Source organism: Bubalus bubalis, chromosome 21 (assembly GCF_019923935.1).
Source record: "Bubalus bubalis isolate 160015118507 breed Murrah chromosome 21, NDDB_SH_1, whole genome shotgun sequence".
Taxonomy (NCBI): domain Eukaryota; kingdom Metazoa; phylum Chordata; class Mammalia; order Artiodactyla; family Bovidae; genus Bubalus; species Bubalus bubalis.
Genome location: NC_059177.1, coordinates 16,971,024 through 16,990,169, shown reverse-complemented (window position 1 = coordinate 16,990,169; position 19,146 = coordinate 16,971,024). Strand labels below are relative to the sequence as shown.

General features: G+C 52.9%; 1 protein-coding gene across 7 annotated transcripts in view; it reads left to right on the top strand.

The window, feature by feature from the left end:
• Positions 1-19,018, top strand: part of MTMR14 (myotubularin related protein 14) — a 44,638-nt gene extending 25,620 nt beyond the window's left edge. For 2 of the 7 annotated variants that reach the window (XM_006070741.4, XM_006070740.4), the window contains 10 exons: positions 2,817-2,883; positions 3,734-3,819; positions 4,078-4,154; positions 4,392-4,428; positions 6,807-6,877; positions 7,812-7,870; positions 8,036-8,174; positions 8,902-9,081; positions 15,542-15,697; positions 18,423-19,018. In XM_006070741.4, coding sequence (XP_006070803.1) covers positions 2,817-2,883; positions 3,734-3,819; positions 4,078-4,154; positions 4,392-4,428; positions 6,807-6,877; positions 7,812-7,870; positions 8,036-8,174; positions 8,902-9,081; positions 15,542-15,697; positions 18,423-18,606 — 1,056 coding nt within the window. In that variant the 3' untranslated portion in view covers positions 18,607-19,018. Of the gene's footprint in view, positions 1-2,816; positions 2,884-3,733; positions 3,820-4,077; positions 4,155-4,391; positions 4,429-6,806; positions 6,878-7,811; positions 7,871-8,035; positions 8,175-8,901; positions 9,082-10,598; positions 11,212-13,178; positions 14,286-15,541; positions 15,698-18,422 lie in introns of those variants that run through there. The other 5 variants (XM_025272828.3, XM_006070743.4, XM_006070742.4 and 2 more) reach the window with 5 other exon arrangements.
• Positions 19,019-19,146: the final 128 nt, after the last annotated feature.

Genomic DNA, 19,146 nt, shown 5'->3' with positions numbered 1-19,146 from the left:
GAGCTTGGTCCTTTCAGCCCCTGTGCTGACTCTTCAGCTCCCGGGCCCGTCCACCCATCACCACTCCCTTCACCCTCTGCCGGGTCACCCAGGCCTGGGGCTCTAGGCCAGGCCTCACTTGGCGATCCGCATCTACAGTCTTTCCCAAATGTCCAGTCATGTGCACACCTGAAAGTCAAGCTGCCCAAAATGGAATTGTCAAAACCCACAGCACCCCCAGGCCCTCCACCATTTGCCCAGATGCTCAAACTCAGAATGTTGGGGATGGTGGCTCTTATCCCTCACTTGATGGCTATAGTTCCCATTAGTTCTCTAAGTCTCTGCCCCAGGGATTTTCTCCAGCCCTTCCTGCTTCCGTCTCATGTCACTGGCCTAATACAGGCTACCATTATCTAAGGGCTGAGAGTGGGGCCACACTGAGGGTTAGCCGACTGGAAGTAAGGAACCTAAGTATGTGAACAAGGCCTGGCAGAGAGCAGTACTTAGGTGACAGGCCAAGATTGTCATTGTCACTCCATCCTTCCACATTCCATCTGACTTTTCCTGTTATCCTCAGAAGTCCAAGGACCCTCACATGGCCCGAGCTTGTTCTGGTGACTCATTGGCTGTCCCCTCCCTCTCCTCCAGCCACCCTGGCCGTCTTCCCTAGGGAAGATGCTCTGCAACTTTGCACGTGCTGTTCTCTATGCCAGAAACACTGGATGCTTCCCTTAAACCCTTTTCTCACATGCATGTCACCATCTCTTAAAAGCCTTATCTAATGGTCCCTGAGGATCGGGCTAGGCTCACCTCCCATTACATGGTTCCACAGCATCTTACAGGGCTTCTTTTAGTCAGCACGCCTGCAGCAGTTCACTTTGCCTTCCGTTCCGTGCAGCCCCGAGAGCTGGGGTTATTGTGTTCACTGCTGTGTCCCAGGGCCAGGCCCACAGTGGTGTTCACTGCAGTGTTCCCAGCGCGCGAGGAGCAGTGCTGCCCTCTGAGTAGCCAAATGGAATCCCCTAGAGCTCTGCTCTTTCATTCTGTGCCCAAAGGCCCCTTCCAGTGGCTGCTTCTCCTCACACAGATCCCTGACCATGAACAGGCAGTGAAGGAACTTTCCAAGGGTATCTCCTAGTCCCTAAGCACTAAGCCTTATAGATGCAGAGCCCTCATTGGACTTGGTCTAGGAGAAGAGACAACACATAATTGTCATCTGCGTAGAAAGATTATTGGCCAATGGCTACAGAAGAAGACTGTATGTAGATAATGGGGCTGGGCCTTTGAAGGATGAGTAAGAATTTGCCGGCCAGCGGAGACTACTCCAGGCATACAAATGTAAGCCAGATATGTGGTACTTGGCTCTGCACCCGGAGGCTTTTTCACGGCACACATGGGGTGAATCAGAAATGAGTGTAGATTTTCATGCATTTCCAGGGTCCTCTTCACATTCTATACTCTCCTTAGACATTCGTTTCCTCACTCTGGTATCTGAGGATATAGACATCACAGTGTAGCGTGTGACTTACCACAGGCCTGGGTCCAGACCCCAGCTCAGCTTAGCTGTGTGACCTCGGGCTTCCGCCAACCCAGTGCTCCCTAGGCTGTGGTTCTTGCCCCCGCCCTAGGCGCCATGGCCAGTAGCATCTGCTGCCGCTTCCTGGTCGTTGGTGTCCCCTTCAAACAGCTGCTGTGGTTGGGGGGCCCTGCAGGCTCGTCCTTGGTGGCCCCCTGCCTTCTGGCTGCTGCAGCCCTCCCCCAACCCGTCCAACCACTCCGCGCATCTGCTGCGAGTCTCCTGCTTCTCCTGCTCTTTCTCCCCTGGGACTCACAGTGAGGAGGAAATCTGTGGACAGTGGTGTATCTGACATGTTGAACCAGACAAGCAGAGAGACCCCCAAGCTGCCATGGGTAATAACTTTATTAATGTGGTGCTGTAGCGGCTTTCTCTGGAGCCACTGAAAGTGGGTCAGGACTCTCCAGGGTCTGTGGGAGGGTCAGGTAAATGAGCCTGTTTTAAATTCCTGGGAAAACCATTCCAATTACAGGTGCTGTGTTCACCCTCCCTGTGGGAGCACTCTTGCTGGCATTCACCACGGCCTCTCTGCACAGCCCAGACACTGAGAAGCAGTTGTGTTGAGAGACTGTCCCCAGCTCGGTGGGGCGGGGGCCACAGAACTGGGTCAGGCCCCTCCGTGGAGTTCCAGACTCCAAAGTGGGCTGTTTCTCAGAGTGTCGAGTTTAGCCCTTTTGCTTGGGCTAGAACAGAGGTTCCGATCTCTAAGAAGCTTTTGCTTATTTTTTTATCTCCTACCTCATGGATCTCCTGTTTTAAAAGTTTTGTCTGCCAGACTGCATTTGTTATTCATCGAAAGACAGTATAGTGAGTAGCAGTAAAGAAGCGATTGATGAGAAGGCTGATATTTTCCTTAGTTTCTATGATATAACAGCAGATGAAGTAGCTCTTGCTGTTTGATGACAATGGCCACAGGCTTGAGGTTCTTTGTTGACTTCTGTTAACTCCCTGGACAGCTGTGCTTGGAGCCCAGGACACACAGGAGGTTAATATCCAGCTGTTGCTAGTGGGCGTGGTGGTGTGGGTTGCCCGGGCCTCTGCATGGCTCCCCTTCCTCGCTCTCACTTTGGGTGAGAGCGCACCGGGGTAGGCGGTGGGCCCGTGGGAAAGGGTGAAGGGACATGTGGGGAGTGAAGTCACAGAGAATCTGGGGTACTTTTTGCCCCAAAATAACTTATTGGTCTTTTATTTTTTAAATATAGTATAAATTCCCATTATGAATTAAATACCTATTCCTAGAATCCTTTTTCTTTTCCAACAGAGTTGGGACCTGGTGCAACAAACACAAAACTACCTGAAACTGCTGCTTTCCATAATTAACAATGACGGTGAGTCCGCCTCGGCCTGCCTCAAGCCAGTGGATGTTCGGGGTGTTCCCAGGTCTTGACTGCACCTGTGTGTGATTATTGGAGCCTTTTGCTCTATGGGAGAAGGATATGGGGATTTGCTCATCATTGGCGGATTTATTCCATGTTCTCAAAACCCTAGAAAACAAAATTATGAACTTCTACAATCTGAAGCACACACAGGGTGTTCCTACACTGACTCAGCTGGCCTTTGAGCTTTGAACCTCAGCCTTTTGTGTGGGGCTGCAGTAGCCTCTTCCGGTTCAGAAAGTTGAGAGAAAGTCAGCCTTGGCTTCTTCTTGGTCACACACAAGCCCATGACAGACCTGTTCTCTGGATGGTGCTCCAGCTGCTTTGACTGTTTTGGTTGGATAAGCCCACGACGCTCAGTGTCCTGGGGCAATCTGACTCTGACTGCTCCTTATCAGTTAGGACTTGTGTGAGGTTGCATTTGCTTGAACAATATAACCAAGAAGGCCCAAGAGCAGAGCCAGGAGACAAATAGCAGAAACAGTCTCTCCTTGTCTCATATCCACTGTTTAGTTAGCTCAAAGCCGGCAGTCATTTCAGACTTGTCTCCTGCCGCCTTAAATCCTCCAGAAGAGAGACACAGTCTCTGTCCCAGAGCTCACACTCATTGTCTCCATTTGGGTCAAGTGCCCATCCTTAAACTGTGGCAGGCTGGGTGGGACATCCCCTGCCTGCCCCTGGAGCTAGACTGTGGTTCTGGGGTAGCCTGGATCTCACCCTAGACCTGGGCGGTGGCACATCCCCTTCTCATCAGCCTGTGTTTACTTTTCTCCTGGGCCACCTGTCCTGTGTTGCTGCGTAGACGACAGCGGGCTGCTGGTACACTGTATCTCAGGCTGGGACCGGACCCCCCTCTTCATCTCTCTCCTGCGCCTTTCCTTGTGGGCTGTGAGTACACATGGGCTGGGCTGGGGGTCAGGGAGCCTTCAGAGGCCCTTACAGGGTCTACCCTTGGGGAGCGCTGAGCCTGTCTCCAGAAGCAGAGAGGATTTGGCATGAGGGACTTCAGGTGTCCAGAGCAGAAGTTGTAAAGTTTGACCCTGTTCCTGGGCTGTGGGGCAGCCTGGTTGTCGGGGTTCTATGGGTGTGGTTCAGCCCCTGAGGCCAGGAGGGGGCCTCTCTCTGATCTGTACACGTCTCTTCCAGGACGGGCTCATCCACGCGTCCCTGAAGCCCGCTGAGATCCTCTACCTCACAGTGGCCTACGACTGGTTCCTCTTTGGGTGAGCCTTCGGGGGACGGACAGCAGGCCGTGGGGTGTGGGCAGTGCCTCAGAACCAAGTGTGTGCACGGGTGTGGGGGCTCCTGTGACAGGGTTGAAGGTGAAGACAGTCCCACCCCCTTGGGAAGACAGGAGGCGCTGGTCAGGCCCCCCGAGGCTGTGGGGCCGGTGCCATGGGCTCTCCCCGTTCTCCTGCCTGCGCACTGCTGGCTTTGACTTCCTTGCCTTCTTGTTTCAGGCACATGTTGGTAGATCGACTCAGCAAAGGAGAGGAGGTGGGTACTGCTCACAGTCCGCGAGCACGTGTCAGGGCTCCGCAAGCTCTGGCTCCTGTACTCCCAAGAGGGACAGGATGACGGTCTGTTTGGTGTCCACACTTTGGGGGCAGTTCTTTGCCTGGTGTGTGCTGGGGCTGGGCAGCGTGGCAGGAAGAAATCCAGCCCAGCAGCCCCCCATGCTGCACCTTAGTCCCCCGCTCTCTCAGGAAGGACACTTACCTGTGACCTTCCTGTGTCGGTCCTCCTCCCCTCTTTCTCTGCCATCCTTTTTACGGCTGACCTTGTTTTCTGCACTCAGCTTTGGAAGCAATTTACAAGTCGTTCCTGTGCCCCTCACCCTTACAGCTGAAACCCAGAAGCTCTTCCCTGTCCTCTGTCCTCATCACACCCACTCGGTGACTTCAAGCCCTAGGGCTGTCCGTGCAGGCAGAGGCCTGCCTGCCCCTCACCACTGGCCCAGGCCCAGTCAGGGGCCCTGGGTCCCCTTCCTGTCTGGGCACTGTCCCTCCTTCCTCCTCTCTGCCCTGTCCACACAGCATCCTTTTTGTAGCCTTCGCCTTGTTATTCTTTTTTCAGCCTATTTTCCCTACACGCAGACCTAGAGTCAGACTTAAGTGTGAACCCTAGTCGTGCCACTTATACCTGGGTGATCTTGGAAAGTGTGATTAACCTTGAGTCTCCTGGTGTCCATCCTGCTGCCTCACAAGGAGAACAAGTCCAGATGCCCAGCGTGGGAGTTGCACGCAGTGCTGTCTCTTTCTCCACACCCCCACCCCCCATTTTCCTGAAGCATCCTCCTCCCTTCCTGAGGCTGCCTCTTTCTGGGATCTTATCTTATGCCTTCTTCTTTTGTTCCTCCCTCTCAGCTGCTCCTCTCCCCTTGCAAATCTCTTCTGAGCACTTATCGCATCTGCCAGAACTGCAGAGCTCATAAGCCTGTTCCTCAGAGGCCTCCGCGAACTCTGTCAGAGGCGGTGACTTTGGCACGGAAAGCTGCACACACAGTCCCTTTGCAGCCTCTCGTTTTGAGACTTGCCAGGTGCCGATGCCCCAGGACCTACTGCCCACCCACTGCCATGCTGTCCCCCACCCCCCAAGGCAGGCCAGGTTTCACCTCAGAGACTGGGTGGGAGATGCAGCTGAGCCCAGTGGGTTCTGGATTCAAACCCTGGCCATGTCTCAGTATAAACAAGAGGGTCTCCTCAGCCGGGAGGGCGGGCAGAAGGTGGGCTTTTCTCTTATTCCCCCCTTCCCTCCCTCCCACTTCACACACTCAAGATACCGAAACTTTAAAAACATGCAAAAGGCTAGGACCTGTTAAACAGCATTCTATACCCTTCCTTTGCCTTTGAGATTCTCCGAGCACATTAGCATATTAAAATCTGAAAAGTCTGTAATGAAGACATCTGTTTCGTTGTATCTAACAGGGAATTCCCTGGCAGTCCAGTGGTTAGAACTCTGTGTTCAGGACTCCATGCCTTCATTGCTGAGGGCCCAGGTTCAATCCTTGGTCAGGGAACTAAAATCCCACAAGCCAAAAAAAAGAAATTTTGTAACCAAGTTTTCAAACTGGACTGACCTTGGCGCTCTCCCTCCTCTTTTTGAGGAAATCTTACCAGGCTCTGGGATACTCTGTAGGTGTTTCTCCCAAGTGAGGGGTGGATGGACCACACCTTTCAGAATCACTGCAGAGACAGAGCATTGTGTGCATTTCGCAGAGGCCTGATGGACGTGTGTGCTGGCTGGAAGGAAAGAGCGTTTGCCCACAGAGACGAGGATGTGGATGTGGGGCCAGAATTCAGGGCCTCCCCTTGCCTTGGCCTGTCTCAGACTTCATACTGACCCTGATCTCTGAGCAGTGCAGTCTGTGGGTCTGAACCACACTGTATCTGGGTATTTCCCCTATGAAATCTGATTCCTTACCCTTCTGTGGTGTTCCTGCTGTGTCTTGCCTCCAGATCCTCTCTCTCCCAGCTGTCCTTACCTGTGACCCTCTCTCCATGGTGTTCTCAGGAGAGACTGAGGGGGAGAAGTGACTGTTATCTTCATCGTTTTCAGTAGCTTGAGAACACATGTGTTGAACTTGAAGATGGTTTGAAACATCCCTGGCTTACCCTCTTGCGTTCTAAGGAAGGAAACATAGTCCTTTCCTTCCTTGCCCAGCCCCGGCATGCCTGCCTGAACTGCTACGCCCTCTCTGGCACCCATTCTTCTTCCACACCAGAATATCTGACAGGGTCCCCAGAGCGGGGCTGCTGTCTGGCAGGGGTGACCAGGGTCATTGGCTGCCCTCTCCTGGGAGTCTAGCCACCTAGATCCTTCTCCCTGGGGAAGACTATCTTCTCATGTGTGCTGATTTTTGGTCTGTTTCTTAGATTTTTTTCTTCTGCTTCAATTTTTTGAAGCATATCATCTCTGAAGAGTTCTCTGCTCTGAAGACACAGAGGTAAGGAGAGACCTGCTCTTGCTGGAAGGCAGGTGCACTGGGAGGGGCTGTGCTAGGGCAGGTGGTCTCGCTTGCTGTCTTCTCCCCACCCTGCCTCCCTGCATGCTGGGCAGGCTGGCCTTCCATCCCTGCCTTCCCTCTGAGGGCAGATAGGGGTAATTGGAGAGGGCCAGAGGGTGAAATGGCACCCCACTCCAGTACTCTTGCCTGGAAAATCCCATGGACAGAGGAGCCTGGTAGGCTGCAGTCCATGCTAAGGGTCAGACACGACGGAGCGACTTCACTTTCACTTTTCACTTTCATGCATTGGAGAAGGAAATGGCAACCCACTCCAGTGTTCTTGCCTGAAGAATCCCAGGGACGGGGAAGCCTGGTGTGCTGCCGTCTATGGGGTCGCACAAAGTTGGACACGACTGAAGTGACTTAGCAGCAGCAGCAGCAGCAGAGGGTGAAGAGGCTTATCTTGTGACTGGGGTGCAGGGCACATTGCTGGAGGGAAGGGATGGGGAGACCCCAAAACTGCCCTTCCACCACCTCCAAGGCCAAAGTTCTCCTCCCTGAGTTGCTGCAGAGGTATGTCTGTGCAGCCCCCCACCACAGAGCAGTCTGCTCCCAGTTTGACACACATAGGGGTCTTGGCCTGGTGATTGCTCCTGTGAGAATTGGTGTCTGTGCCGTGTTTCCTCACCTTCCAAATCCAGGCCCCTAATGTGTTGAGCCAGACTTGACCTCTGAGGGACCATGCTGACGGGCAGGAAGCGGGCTTTGCTGGCCTCCCTGAAGTGGGCCTTGGCCTTTTGCAGCAGGCTAGGTAGGACCTGTCTCCATGAGTTTCCACTGAGTTGGAGCTTCTTTTCCAGGTGGGCAGCATAGTGGGAGACAAAGAATACCCCCAGTCCAATCTGGAGCTCACTGTTCTGGCTTCTGTTTATAGGAGGAAGAGTTTGCCAGCTCGGGATGCAGGCTTCACCGTGGAAGATATCTGCATGCTGAGTGAGTCATGGGCCCCGGCAGACTTCTCTGTGCATCTTTCTGAGTATGGACCACATAGAGATTGTTTGTTCTAGGAACTTCTCTCTCCAGTTGTATGGTGTAGAAGAGGTGGGGAATCCCTCATAGAAGATAATATGCTGACTGATGGTCCTGGCCTCTTTTCAGGGCGGAAGGACCGTGGCAGCACCACCAGCCTTGGCAGTGACTTCTCTCTAGTCACGGAGAGCTCCCCAGGAGCCGCCGGGAGCTTCACCTATGAGACCGTGGAGCTGGTCCCTGCAGGAGCACAGACTCAGGCAGCTTGGTGAGGGCCAGGCTGGAACTGAGCTTGCTAACAGCTGGGAGCCAGGGCTTCAGCTCCAGGGAGCCCCAGGAACAAAGGGGCCCCAACAGTAGGTCTAAGAGCTCAGCTACCTGCCCTGCTGTCTCTACTGGGCCTCAGAGGCCAGCCATCTGGTTGGGGAGGGATGCTGCCATGCTGGCCCAAGAGCATCAAGGGCCAGTGCTCCCTGTGGGACAAAGGAAGAAGCTGCAGGGCTGGGCAGACAAGGTGGGGTGAGGGGAGGGTGTTAAAGGGACTTCATGGGGGCACTCCCTTGTATCGATTGCCAGGGAGGTGGGGCCAAGCTTAGAAAAAGAAAAAAGTACTGAGTACGAAATGATGGTTGCAGCTGGGAGCTCGTTTGAGGGTCAGCTCCTTTGAGAATCAGATGACTTTTCTCCCTGGACAAAGGGCTTGAGATTTTCTACAACATTTGGAGGGAGGGGCAGTCCTTAAAACTGTTAGTTCAGAATCTGTTGCCCAGCATGTGCACTGAGGCCAGTAGGTCAGTGTGTTTGAACGCCATAGTCCCTCTGTGAAGACCCAGCTCTCGCTGCCTATGGCCAAGCCCAGGGGAGTGGTGAGTGTGCCCACTCCCATGTGGCATTTTTCTGGTGGAAGTAAAAACTGGGCCCAGAGACTCAGCTCAGGTGAGCAGAGGGTGGGCCTGAGGTGGCCCTTCACCAGCAGCCCTGTCTTCCCACCACAGGAGGAAGAGCCACTCCTCCTCTCCACAGAGCATGCTCTGGAACCGGCCACAGCCCTCCGAGGACCGCCTGCCTCCCCACCAGGGACTGGTAGAAGCCAAGTCCTCCAGCTCCTCGTCCTCGAACCATTCTGACAACTTTTTCAGGATGGGTAGCAGTCCCCTGGAGGTCCCCAAGCCCAGGTGAGGAGCTCCAAAGTCCTTCCCTCTTGATAAGGCTGGAGCTTGGGATTCCAGGGCACGCGGCCTGGTAGGTGGTATATCCAGGAGACCAGAGGGGATCAACAGACTTGCAGGCTCACCCACTGTTTGGAGGTACAGAGTGAAAGCAGGTTCACAGAGCAGTCTGAGAGCCCTCCTTCCTGGAGCGCTGGCCGATGTGGAGTCGAGAAGGTGGAGCAGTTGTGATGTGATGGGCAGGGAGTCGGGGCTGCCACCACCTGCTGCCTTTGCCAGGTCTCAGCCCCTGTGAATGCCACATTCTGATTAAAGAGATGGAGCTGGATCCTCTGGAGTTGCTTCTGGTTCTCCCATTCCTTGTCTGAATTGGTGAGGCATGGAAGAGAATGGCCAGTAGGGAGTCAGGCTAGATGTGTGTGGCTGGGGTAAACCTCACAAGACTGTACACCCGGTAGGAGAGCAGCTCAGCCAGGACGGACAGGTGGGCCTGGAATGTGCTGCAGAAATCATATTTCTCTGGTGAGATGAAAGCTGAGCACCGGGCAGGTTTAGGATTGAGGGATGGCCTGGCATTTGGGGAAAGGATTTCCTCACTGACCTCATACCTTCCAAGTCATACAGCCAGGGAAGAAATCCTGTGATTTATTTTGTTTTCTAACGCCTTGAGAATGTCTAGTCCTTCTGGAAAGAACAAAGCAGTGTGTGACTGAAGAGGTCCTTAACAAATGCCAGGGAGAAAAGACCTTTAGCAGAAAGATCATAAGTGTTAAAGTCCACTCTAGATTCAAGTCCAGCTCTGTCAGATTTTCCAGAATTTCAGGTCTCCTTGTAGCAGACATGTTACCAAAGAGGAAACTGAGCCCAAAGGTGGCAAACTTATAAGGAAAGACCTGAAACTTTGGAAAATCTCCTTCCTTCGCCATCCTCTGGTTTTCCCTTTCTGGGCAAAGACAGGCAATGGAGGAAGGTGGGGAAGAGCGCCCTCCCCTCGCAGGCTGAGTGGGTCAGCTCTAGGCGAGTAGGAGCTGCACTGTCCAGAGGGGTCACTTGAAGGTGAGCCCTTCAATTCCGAGCACTGCCATGTCTGCCAGTGCTGTAGCTGAGTCTGGTAAGCAAAGGCCACAACCCCTCTGTCCCCACGGGTTGGTGGAGGCAGCTGAGCAGAGGTGGCACCCAGCAGATAAGCCCCTAGCTGTGCTCGCGCACATCCTCGGTGCCACCCCATGTCCATGTCAGCTTTCCTCGGCTGCTGTGGGGCTGCTGGGGCACCGCGTGGCCCTCGCTCTTGCGGCTGGAGCTCCTGTTCACCGTCCCTCCTTTCCTGCCTGTGCAACACTGCTGGACAACCGGGAAGGAAACCAGAAGATGCCCCTCGTCTCCTGGGTCCTCCTGGTCTTAAGTGTCCAATTGTTAGGGCTCCCTTACTGAGGCAGCACCCCACCACTCACCTTAGCTCTTAATCATTTTCTTCTTCCTGACATTCATTCCAATTTTGTGATCATTTCCCTCTGTCTCCCCAGTGGTTTTCCACCTGCACTGGGCTCAAATGCTATGGCTGGTCCAGGATGGTCCACAAGGCTGAGGAGGATTGGGAGTGTCCTTCTGAACTTGGGACCATGTGAGCGGGGGCCTGGTGGAGGAGGCTGGAATAACTGGACCAAGATGGGGCACAAGGCCTTGGAGAGGCATGGGGTGGACTGCTGTGTGGTTTCTGATGGCTCTGCTGGGCTGTTCTGTCAGTGCTTGCTTGTAGCCAGGCTGGACTGGCTATAGGCTGGCTAGGAGACAGGGTTCCAGATTGGATGCTTGTTTGCCAGGGGTTTTGAAAGACTAGATTCTGATTTAGAGCATTCTAATTATAATTATGTATCTCCATTAACATTAAAATTAATTTAGTCCTTCTTATCTTAAAGTGCCTGAGGGATTCTGTCATTAGCTTTCCTGCTACTCTTAGGAAACAATAACCAATCAGCTTTTTAATGCAGCAGGAGGAACTGTGTGGAAAGCTATGTGTGACAGCCAAAATTCCCCTAATAATATGAATTCTCTGGGTTTCATATGCTGCAGAGTCCTAAATTCTACCAGTGTATCTCTTTTTTTTTTTTTTTAATTAAAAATTTTTTTTATTTTTAATTGGAGGATAATTACAGTGTTGTGTTGGTTTCTCCCATACTACCATGTGTGAATCAGCCGTAAGTGTACACTGGGCTGAGCTCCCTGTGTGATACAGCAGCTTGCCACTAGCTACCTATTTTACATATGGTAATGTCTGTGTTTCAGTGTTAACTCTCTCAGTTCATCCCACCCTCTCCTCCCCACCCACCCCCCACCATGTCCATATTAGCATATCTCGTTTAAGGTGGGACTGCTGGCAAAGAAGGCAATGGCACCCCACTCCAGGACTGTCGCCTGGAAAATCCCATGGATGGAGGAGCCTTGTGGGCTGCAGTCCATGGGGTCGTGAAGAGTCGGACACGACTGGGCGACTTCACTTTCACTTTTCACTTTCATGCATTGGGGAAGAAAATGGCAACCCACTCTAGTGTTCTTGCCTGGAGAATCCCAGGGACGGGGGAGCCTGGTGGGCTGCCGTCTATGGGGTCGCACAGAGTTGGACATGACTGAAGCAACTTAGCAGCAGCAGCATCTGGCAAAAAAATTGGGGGAGCTTTGTGCAAAGTTACGAAATAGGTGTCGGGTTAGAAAGAAGGTTCTGTGGGGTGCTGGTTCTTATCCAATTCCAACCCCATACCCCTGACTGGCAAGACTGGTGGCCCTTTTGTGTCCTTAGTTGTCACTACAGTAGCTTCTGAGTTGTGTTTCTGGACCACTGTGAAATCTCTCATCATCTGCAGGGCTGGGCTGGGAAGAGGCAGGACGCCTCCCTGAGGCCTGATCAGTAAGGTGCCCCTCTCTGTATGGTCTTGGTCTCTGCTCCAGGGTCAGACATTGGGGGCTGGGGATTGCTAGCATTGTACATGCCTGGAGTGGGAGGATGCTATCGCTGAGCCCAGCTGGAGGCCAAGCTGCCTGAAGAGCAGATGAACTTGTCTGAGGGACATCCAGCAGCCTGGTTGAATAGCTGAGTGACAACATAGGCACCAACTCTGCTGCCCAGATAGCGGCTCCTCCCCCACCCTTCCCCACCTACTGACTACTTGTTGTTACAAGCAATGTGCTGTGTCCTGGGCTGTGTTTAATGAGGCAGGAAAACCAGGGTGCTTTCTATGACACATAGGGTTCCTGTCCCATGTTTGATGAGTTCTCACTTGGGGCTACGGAGAAGGCAATGGCACCCCACTCCAGTACTCTTGCCTGGCAAATCCCATGGACGGAGGAGCCTGGTAGGCTGCAGTCCATGGGGTCGCTAAGAGGCGGACACGACTGAGCGACTTCACTTTCACTTTTCACTTCCATGCATTGGAGAAGGAAATGGCAACCCACTCCAGTGTTCTTGCCTGGAGAATCCCGGGGACGGGGGAGCCTGGTGGGCTGCCATCTGTGGGGTCGCACAGAGTCGGACACGACTGAAGCAACACAGCAGCAGCAGCACTTGGGGCTACAGGTCCAGACCAGGGATGAGTGATGAGGAGCGTTAAGGCATTACCAGCTTGAGACTGAGATGGATAAGAGAAAACTTGGAGCCTCAAAAAACTTTTCCTTGGGCTGCTGCATGAATGCAGAGGTCCCTGGTTCACACACACAGACACACAGAGCAATGCTTAAAGTCCAGGCTGGGGGAAACTTGATGATCTTTCAAATCTGATAAATCTTGTCCTAGCTGCCACTGAGGTCGAACACTTCCCTTCTGAGCTCATTTTTTTCATCCCATCATTAAAGTAGGAATAGTGATCTTTGTCTTCATAAGTTTGGGTTTAAGTGAGGTGACCTTGGAAGCACTGTCAGCTCGACCATTTTCCAGTTTAAGGATGGCTTGGCCCAATGTCCCCTCCAGTCCTGTAGGTAGATGGGTGGAGGTGGATGCTGTGTGTGTACTTGAGTTCAGGTGTAGGGAAGAAGGGCATGGGGCTTATTAAAGCTTCTTGCGTTACCTGTGCACTGGGGCTAACTTGAAGGTTTTCCCTCCTTTCACTTGGCAGGTGCAGTTTCTTCCTTCTGGTGACTGTTTCCTGTCATCTTTAGGGTGTCCCCTCTCGCCAGCTGATTTAAATTGGCACTTACCAGCACCTCTGTGCTTTGTACAGCTCCTTGCTCTCAAACCCAGGAACTCAGTGGTTATGTTACTTTGCAACCCTTTCTTTGACAAGAGCCTCAGATAAAAAGGTTCATTTGGAGCCTGTGTATTCAACTCTTGAAAAAAATGCAGAAGATGGTTGGCTGCTTGCTGAGATTACTTTGTGACCCCTGGGATCATGCGTCCTGTTGCTATTTATGCTGTCTACTTCATGCCACAGCTGTCCCCTGACTGCTTCAAGCATGGCTCTTGCCTGGTGCTGCTGCTGCTGGGCAGGGCAAGTACAGGGAACACAGCCTAGAAGACCAGGAGCCCTTGCTGGGAACCTGTCTGTAACCACATTCTACCTGGCTGTCTTTTTCCCATTGGAAATGTGAGTCACTGATAGCCCTGGGGAGTGGGGTTAGGAACATGGAAACCCCCATGTTCCCTGTTCTAGAAGTCCCTCATCCTCCCCAGCCGCCTCTACTTCACATTACTTTCGTTCCCTCAACACTTGGTTGTTTAACGATTGTTTTCCCAAAAACTGGAAAAGAATGTCCATCTTAAGCTTGGAGCAATAGATGAGGTATGTGGAGCCAGGCTGACCTCAAGAGGGGTTGCACCAACATGAGACCCCAGCATGACCCAGAGAAGACACAGGACCGGCCCCAGACTGGCCTGCAGCTTGCTCTTATGTGTAGTCAGCTGTTTGATTTATAAACAGTTAAGGATCACCAAAGATAGAGCATCTGGCCACCAAGCATCTCTGCCTGGGAAGAAGGGAGCCTGCTCTGTCATCGCCAGGGCTTCCGCCAAGCGGCCCATCCTGTCCTCATCCATGCCCTGTTGTCACACACCTTCGGGGTAGGCCAGGAGCAAGGAATATGGCAAGTCGCTGTGTTGCAGGAGATTCCATCATGGCAGCGTTAATGTGGACAGCCATCTGTTTTCCCTGGTCTCAAGGTGATTCTGTTGTATGGCAAATCTGTAATCAAGCTTAGCTCTAAAAAATAAAAATCTCTTCTTGCACTCAGTAATTGTGGTGGATCCTTGGGCAAGTGTCTTCCCTTGCCTAGGCTGCCATTTCCCTGCCTCTAAGATGGAGACAGTTTAGGATCAGCAGAGATGTAGCGCTGGCCAGAGCTGCACTCAGTTTGGCCACTGCTTGCGGATAAAGCTGGCCTGGGGACCCAAGGGGACTGTCACCTCAGTCTAGGAGCCCTTGACACCAGCCAGCTGGGTGGGCCAAGGTCAGTTCATTTGTCAGTTCCCCACCCCCTATACCACGATTCATGCTTCTGCTCTGTTTCTGGGTCCCTCAGGAACACCTGCTGCTGTTCTTGAATTAAAGGATAAAGGGTCAGGCATCAAAGATGATATACCTCTGGGGACAGGGACCTGGTGTCACTGATGGAAGGGCCTTGTTTGATGTTTCCCCGGCTCCTCCCCTCCTCCCCCACCCCCACTGGCTGGGCCACTGTCCAGAGACAGCAGAGAAGGCTTGGCCGTGAGTGGGGAGCTGGTGGCAGTGGTATATTCCTAGTGCAGCTTTCCTTTCCCCACACCATGCAAACCTCTATTTGAAAAAGGTCTGATGAAGCTGTCAAGTTGGCTACCAGATTCATCCCTCCCCTCTGGGCATACAGTGAGTTTGCTGGGTTGATGCTTGTGAATACAAACTTTGGCTCCTGGAAGGCATTGCAGAGGAAGAGGGTGGGGCTCAGGGCACCCGTACCCTCCTTTTCAATCTAGGTCACCACATCCACCATCCCCAGGAGACTCGTTCTCTCATCTCTTTGATAGGACCTCAGTGACCCTGGGCTCTGCATTGCCCATCCTGCCAGTCTTCATGCCAGGAGAGTGAGGTGATCCTGGCTCCTGGAGCCTTCAGTCTTGCTCCCCTCCTTGTGGTGCTGTTCAGATTTTACTTGTTTTGTCAGGCAGAGCAGGCACGCCCTGATCCCCGGCTTTGGTTGCTTGCTCACCTTTGTCACCATGCTTTGCTCTTGTTCTTTTGCTCCTGTAAATCTTTGCATGAAGTATTGTCCTCACAATTAAGCCTCTCTTATGGTCTTGACTCTTCTTTCTTGGTCATAAGCTGTGCAGCAGTTTTTGCACTTTGGGAGAAAGTGCAAAAGTTGACTCTGCAGATGCTCTTCCACTAGGCCCCTGTGGCCAGGTCCCAGGGCCACCATAGCCCTACCCCAACCCCGACTCTTCCAGGACCTCCCCTGTCAGGCATATGACTGACTACATCATCTCCCCTCTCTCTCCTCTTTGCCCCAGATCAGTGGACCATCCCCTGCCCGGATCCTCTCTCTCCACAGACTTTGGCAGCTGGCAGATGGTAACAGGCTGTGGCAGTATTCAGGAACGGGCTGTCCTGCACACAGACTCCTCTCTCCCTTTCAGCTTCCCGGATGAGCTCCCTAACAATTGTCTGTAAGTGTCTTGCTTGAGAAGACAGGATGCCCCTTCCCCTGCCTGTGTGAGAAGCTGGCAAGCAGTCGAGTGCTGGCCAGGAATGAGGTGGCAGCTGGCCTAAGGGAGCTGGCCTGGGCTCCCTGCCCCTCCTGAATGTCTCCGCTAAGTATACCTCTCTGGTCCTGCACCCTGAGGTGTGAAGGGGGCTGACGGGCTGCTCAGGAAGGGTGCTAGAATGTGTTCACTCTCCCCAGCCTCTGAAACCCATCCATGGATGTCTTGGGGCACACCCTTAGGGAAAGCTGGCTGGACTCTAACTATAGAGGATGCTATTTCGGTCCAAGGCTTTGCCTGACATGAGAATCCTTTGAAAGCGGAACAGTGGGGTAGTGAAGGTAGGTGTATGGTGGAGACAGAGCCAGAATGGAGCTGGGTTAGCCCAAGGGCTGTGCTCCCAAGCGGAACCGAGGGTTCCTTGCTGTTCCCTGCCCCCTTTTGTCATCTGCTTTTGCCTCTGGTCAGGAAAGAAAATTGGACGGGAATACTAAAGCCCACGCCTATAAACTCCTCTCCCTCCAAGGCTCCAGTACTGGGCCTCCAACTCAAGCAGTGCATCTACTTGAGCAGCTGCTTCTCAGGCTGCCCTGCCCCCTGCCTGCTCTGCTGTTTCACAGATGTCAGATGGCAGGGAGCCTCCGGTGGCCTGGGGAGCAGGATCTGACTGTGGCTGCCTGACGGCCTTCAACTACCCACCCACTACTGCCCCCGATATGGGCTGAATGAACTTCAGGTGCTGGGTGGTCGTCACCACCTTCAGGATCAGCTCATACCCTCCAGTACTGACAGGTTGGAGGCAGGTTGCCTTTGGGAGCTGAGACGGATTCTGCCTAGGGCAGGCAGGGGCCAGACCTTGGGATTCCCGGATGGTCCTCGCAAGCCCTGGCCCTGCAGCTCAGGAGTAGCCCAAGGACTTCAAAGGCCTCTAGGGCTTGGCACAGCTTTCTCTATAGCCACTCCCTTAAGCCAGAAATAAGATCTCTTAGAAAAATTAAAGACATAGTTCTCTTCGTGTTTCCGTAGGCTCTTGCTATTGAAGCCAAAGAGCCTAGGAGCTGGAGGAAGCTGACATCTCTGCCCCTGCATAATAGCACCCTCACTTATCTGGCATTAGCCACTGAAATGGGCAGCTTCAGCCCTGGATCCTGTAATTAATGCCTTAGGTAGTTCTCTGTGTCCCTAGCCATTCCTCAGGTTCTGGGTGGTTCCCAGAGGAGGGCTAGGTTCTCCATGATCCCATGGCCTCTGAGATTGCAGGGTGGGCATGGGCTCAGGGTTGATAACTGGGGAGATCACATAGTATGTGGGTTCAGTGCTTTGGCTTGGGTGTCTGAGAGAAATCGAATCCAAATCCCAGCTGTTAGGTTTACAAGTTCTGTCTTGGGGTTGAACCCTTGACTACTATGAGCCTACTAGCTCCTGTCTTGAGAGGGAATGACACTGTAGTAGCTCTGCCCACCTTGTGTCCTCAAGCGGATCACATATCCTCTCTGGGCTCCAGGTATCTTGTTTCTAAAAGAGGTTGTGATCTTTCCCCTTTCTGCATCCCAAAATAGGGGCAGTGAGAATGCACACATATGGACCTTCAGATAGTCCCTGTGAATATGAACTACTAATCTGAATTTCTCCTGGTTATATGCTCTAAGGGAAAGCTAAAGAGGCACACATGGTCTCCAGCCTATGTGAAAACTAATTAGGAAGTAAAGAAGATCTAGGGCCACGAATCTCCCCCACATGCCAAGAGAGACTTGGGAGTTGTTCATGGTATTGCAGGAGTCCAGGATCAGCCTCATTTCTTTGTGCTGCCGCTACAGTTACTTGACTTTTCTTTGCCCTAGAACCTGCTGCTACTTCTGCTATTGCTGGTATTTCTCTCTCTGTCACACATACACACCCCCCCACTCCCACCAGTCTGCTTTTCCTGGGTCTGCTGTCTCCATACTTAAGCCCTGGACTGTCATTTATCCTCACACTTCCATGGGCTCCGCAGGCCCCAGGTACAGGTCATTTGGGCTTGGGAATTGGGGATATTGCTGCGGCTTCTGACAGATTCACAGGAGGAATTACCCAGGCATTGGTCTCTTAGGGGAAATTTTGGAGGGAGTTGGTGTTCAGGGCTGGTCTTGGTGCTTAGGTGGATAGGAACGTGAGGGCTCATCTCATGTAGGTCTGTGACTTTTTCCCTAATTCCATCTCTCCTGCCCCTAGACTTTATAACTTTGAGTCCAGAGGTTGTGTGTGGTTGGTACCTCAGCCCTTTTCTATGAATGACCCTTCAGGTTATCAGATAACCTCATGTGAAATTCACACTTTTTGTTACCCTTCTTGACTTGTGATAAGTGCGTGTAGAGGCCAAGAAAGGAAAAGCAGATAGAATCAGAACGGAAATCCTGCTGGAAAAGCCAGCCCCTTCCTAGACGTTTCCCTGGGGACTGCAGCGACTAATGGTGAGGGCTCTGGCCTCTCCAGGTAGGAACAGCAGCCTGAGGGAGAGTTGAAGATGGGAACAGGACTGAACATTTCAGGGGTGGTTCAGGGGCCTGAACCACAAGGCCGCATGGCCAGGGGCAGATGCTGGCCTTGTACTGGCGAATGCAGAAGGACAGGCAGTGGGGCGTAAGGATGAGGATGATGGATCCTGCCCCTGGATAATGCATTAATTCTCTCTTTCCCTCCCTCCCCACAGACTTACAGCCCTGAGTGAACGGGAGACCCGGCTACAGGAGGTGCGCTCAGCCTTCTTGGCTGCGTATAGCAGCACAGTGGGGCTCCGCGCAGCAGCCCCCAGTCCCTCTGGTGCCATCGGTGGCCTGCTGGAGCAGTTTGTCCGTGGCGTTGGACTCCGGGGCACCAGCAGCAGCACCTTATGAAGCAGCCAGCTCACAACAGCTTCCTGATCCTCTCTCACCTGAGTGGAATCAAAGCCATGCCCAGCTAAGGGGTGCTTCAAGGTCGGGGGGAACTTCCCTTCACCATCATGCACATGGCAGCCCCGAAGCTGAGCAGGACCGAGGACGGGGTTCTCCCACCCCCAGCTTCCTGACTGGTGTCTGCCGACCCACTTGTCACTGCCTCCCACCCACCTTAGTCTTTGCCAGGATTCCTGTCAACTCTCAGAACTGTGTAGCGTTTCCCTGGGGCCTTGGGGGAGGCTGAGATTTCACAAAAGACCTCCACTTTCCATTCTTGTCTCCTGGGGAGGAGGGGTCGGGTCACCTGCACTGAAAATGAGGCAGTTTAACACAGATCACAAAATGAAATCAAAGTCTTTTTGAACAGCTATTTTCTTGCATCATCATTTGGTTGCTGTCTTTGTGGAGTTAATTAGAAGGTTCTCACTTTCCTTCCTTTTGCTAGAAGAAGGGGTTTTTATAGGGGGGATGGAGGTACATAGGAAGCAAGAAGAGATT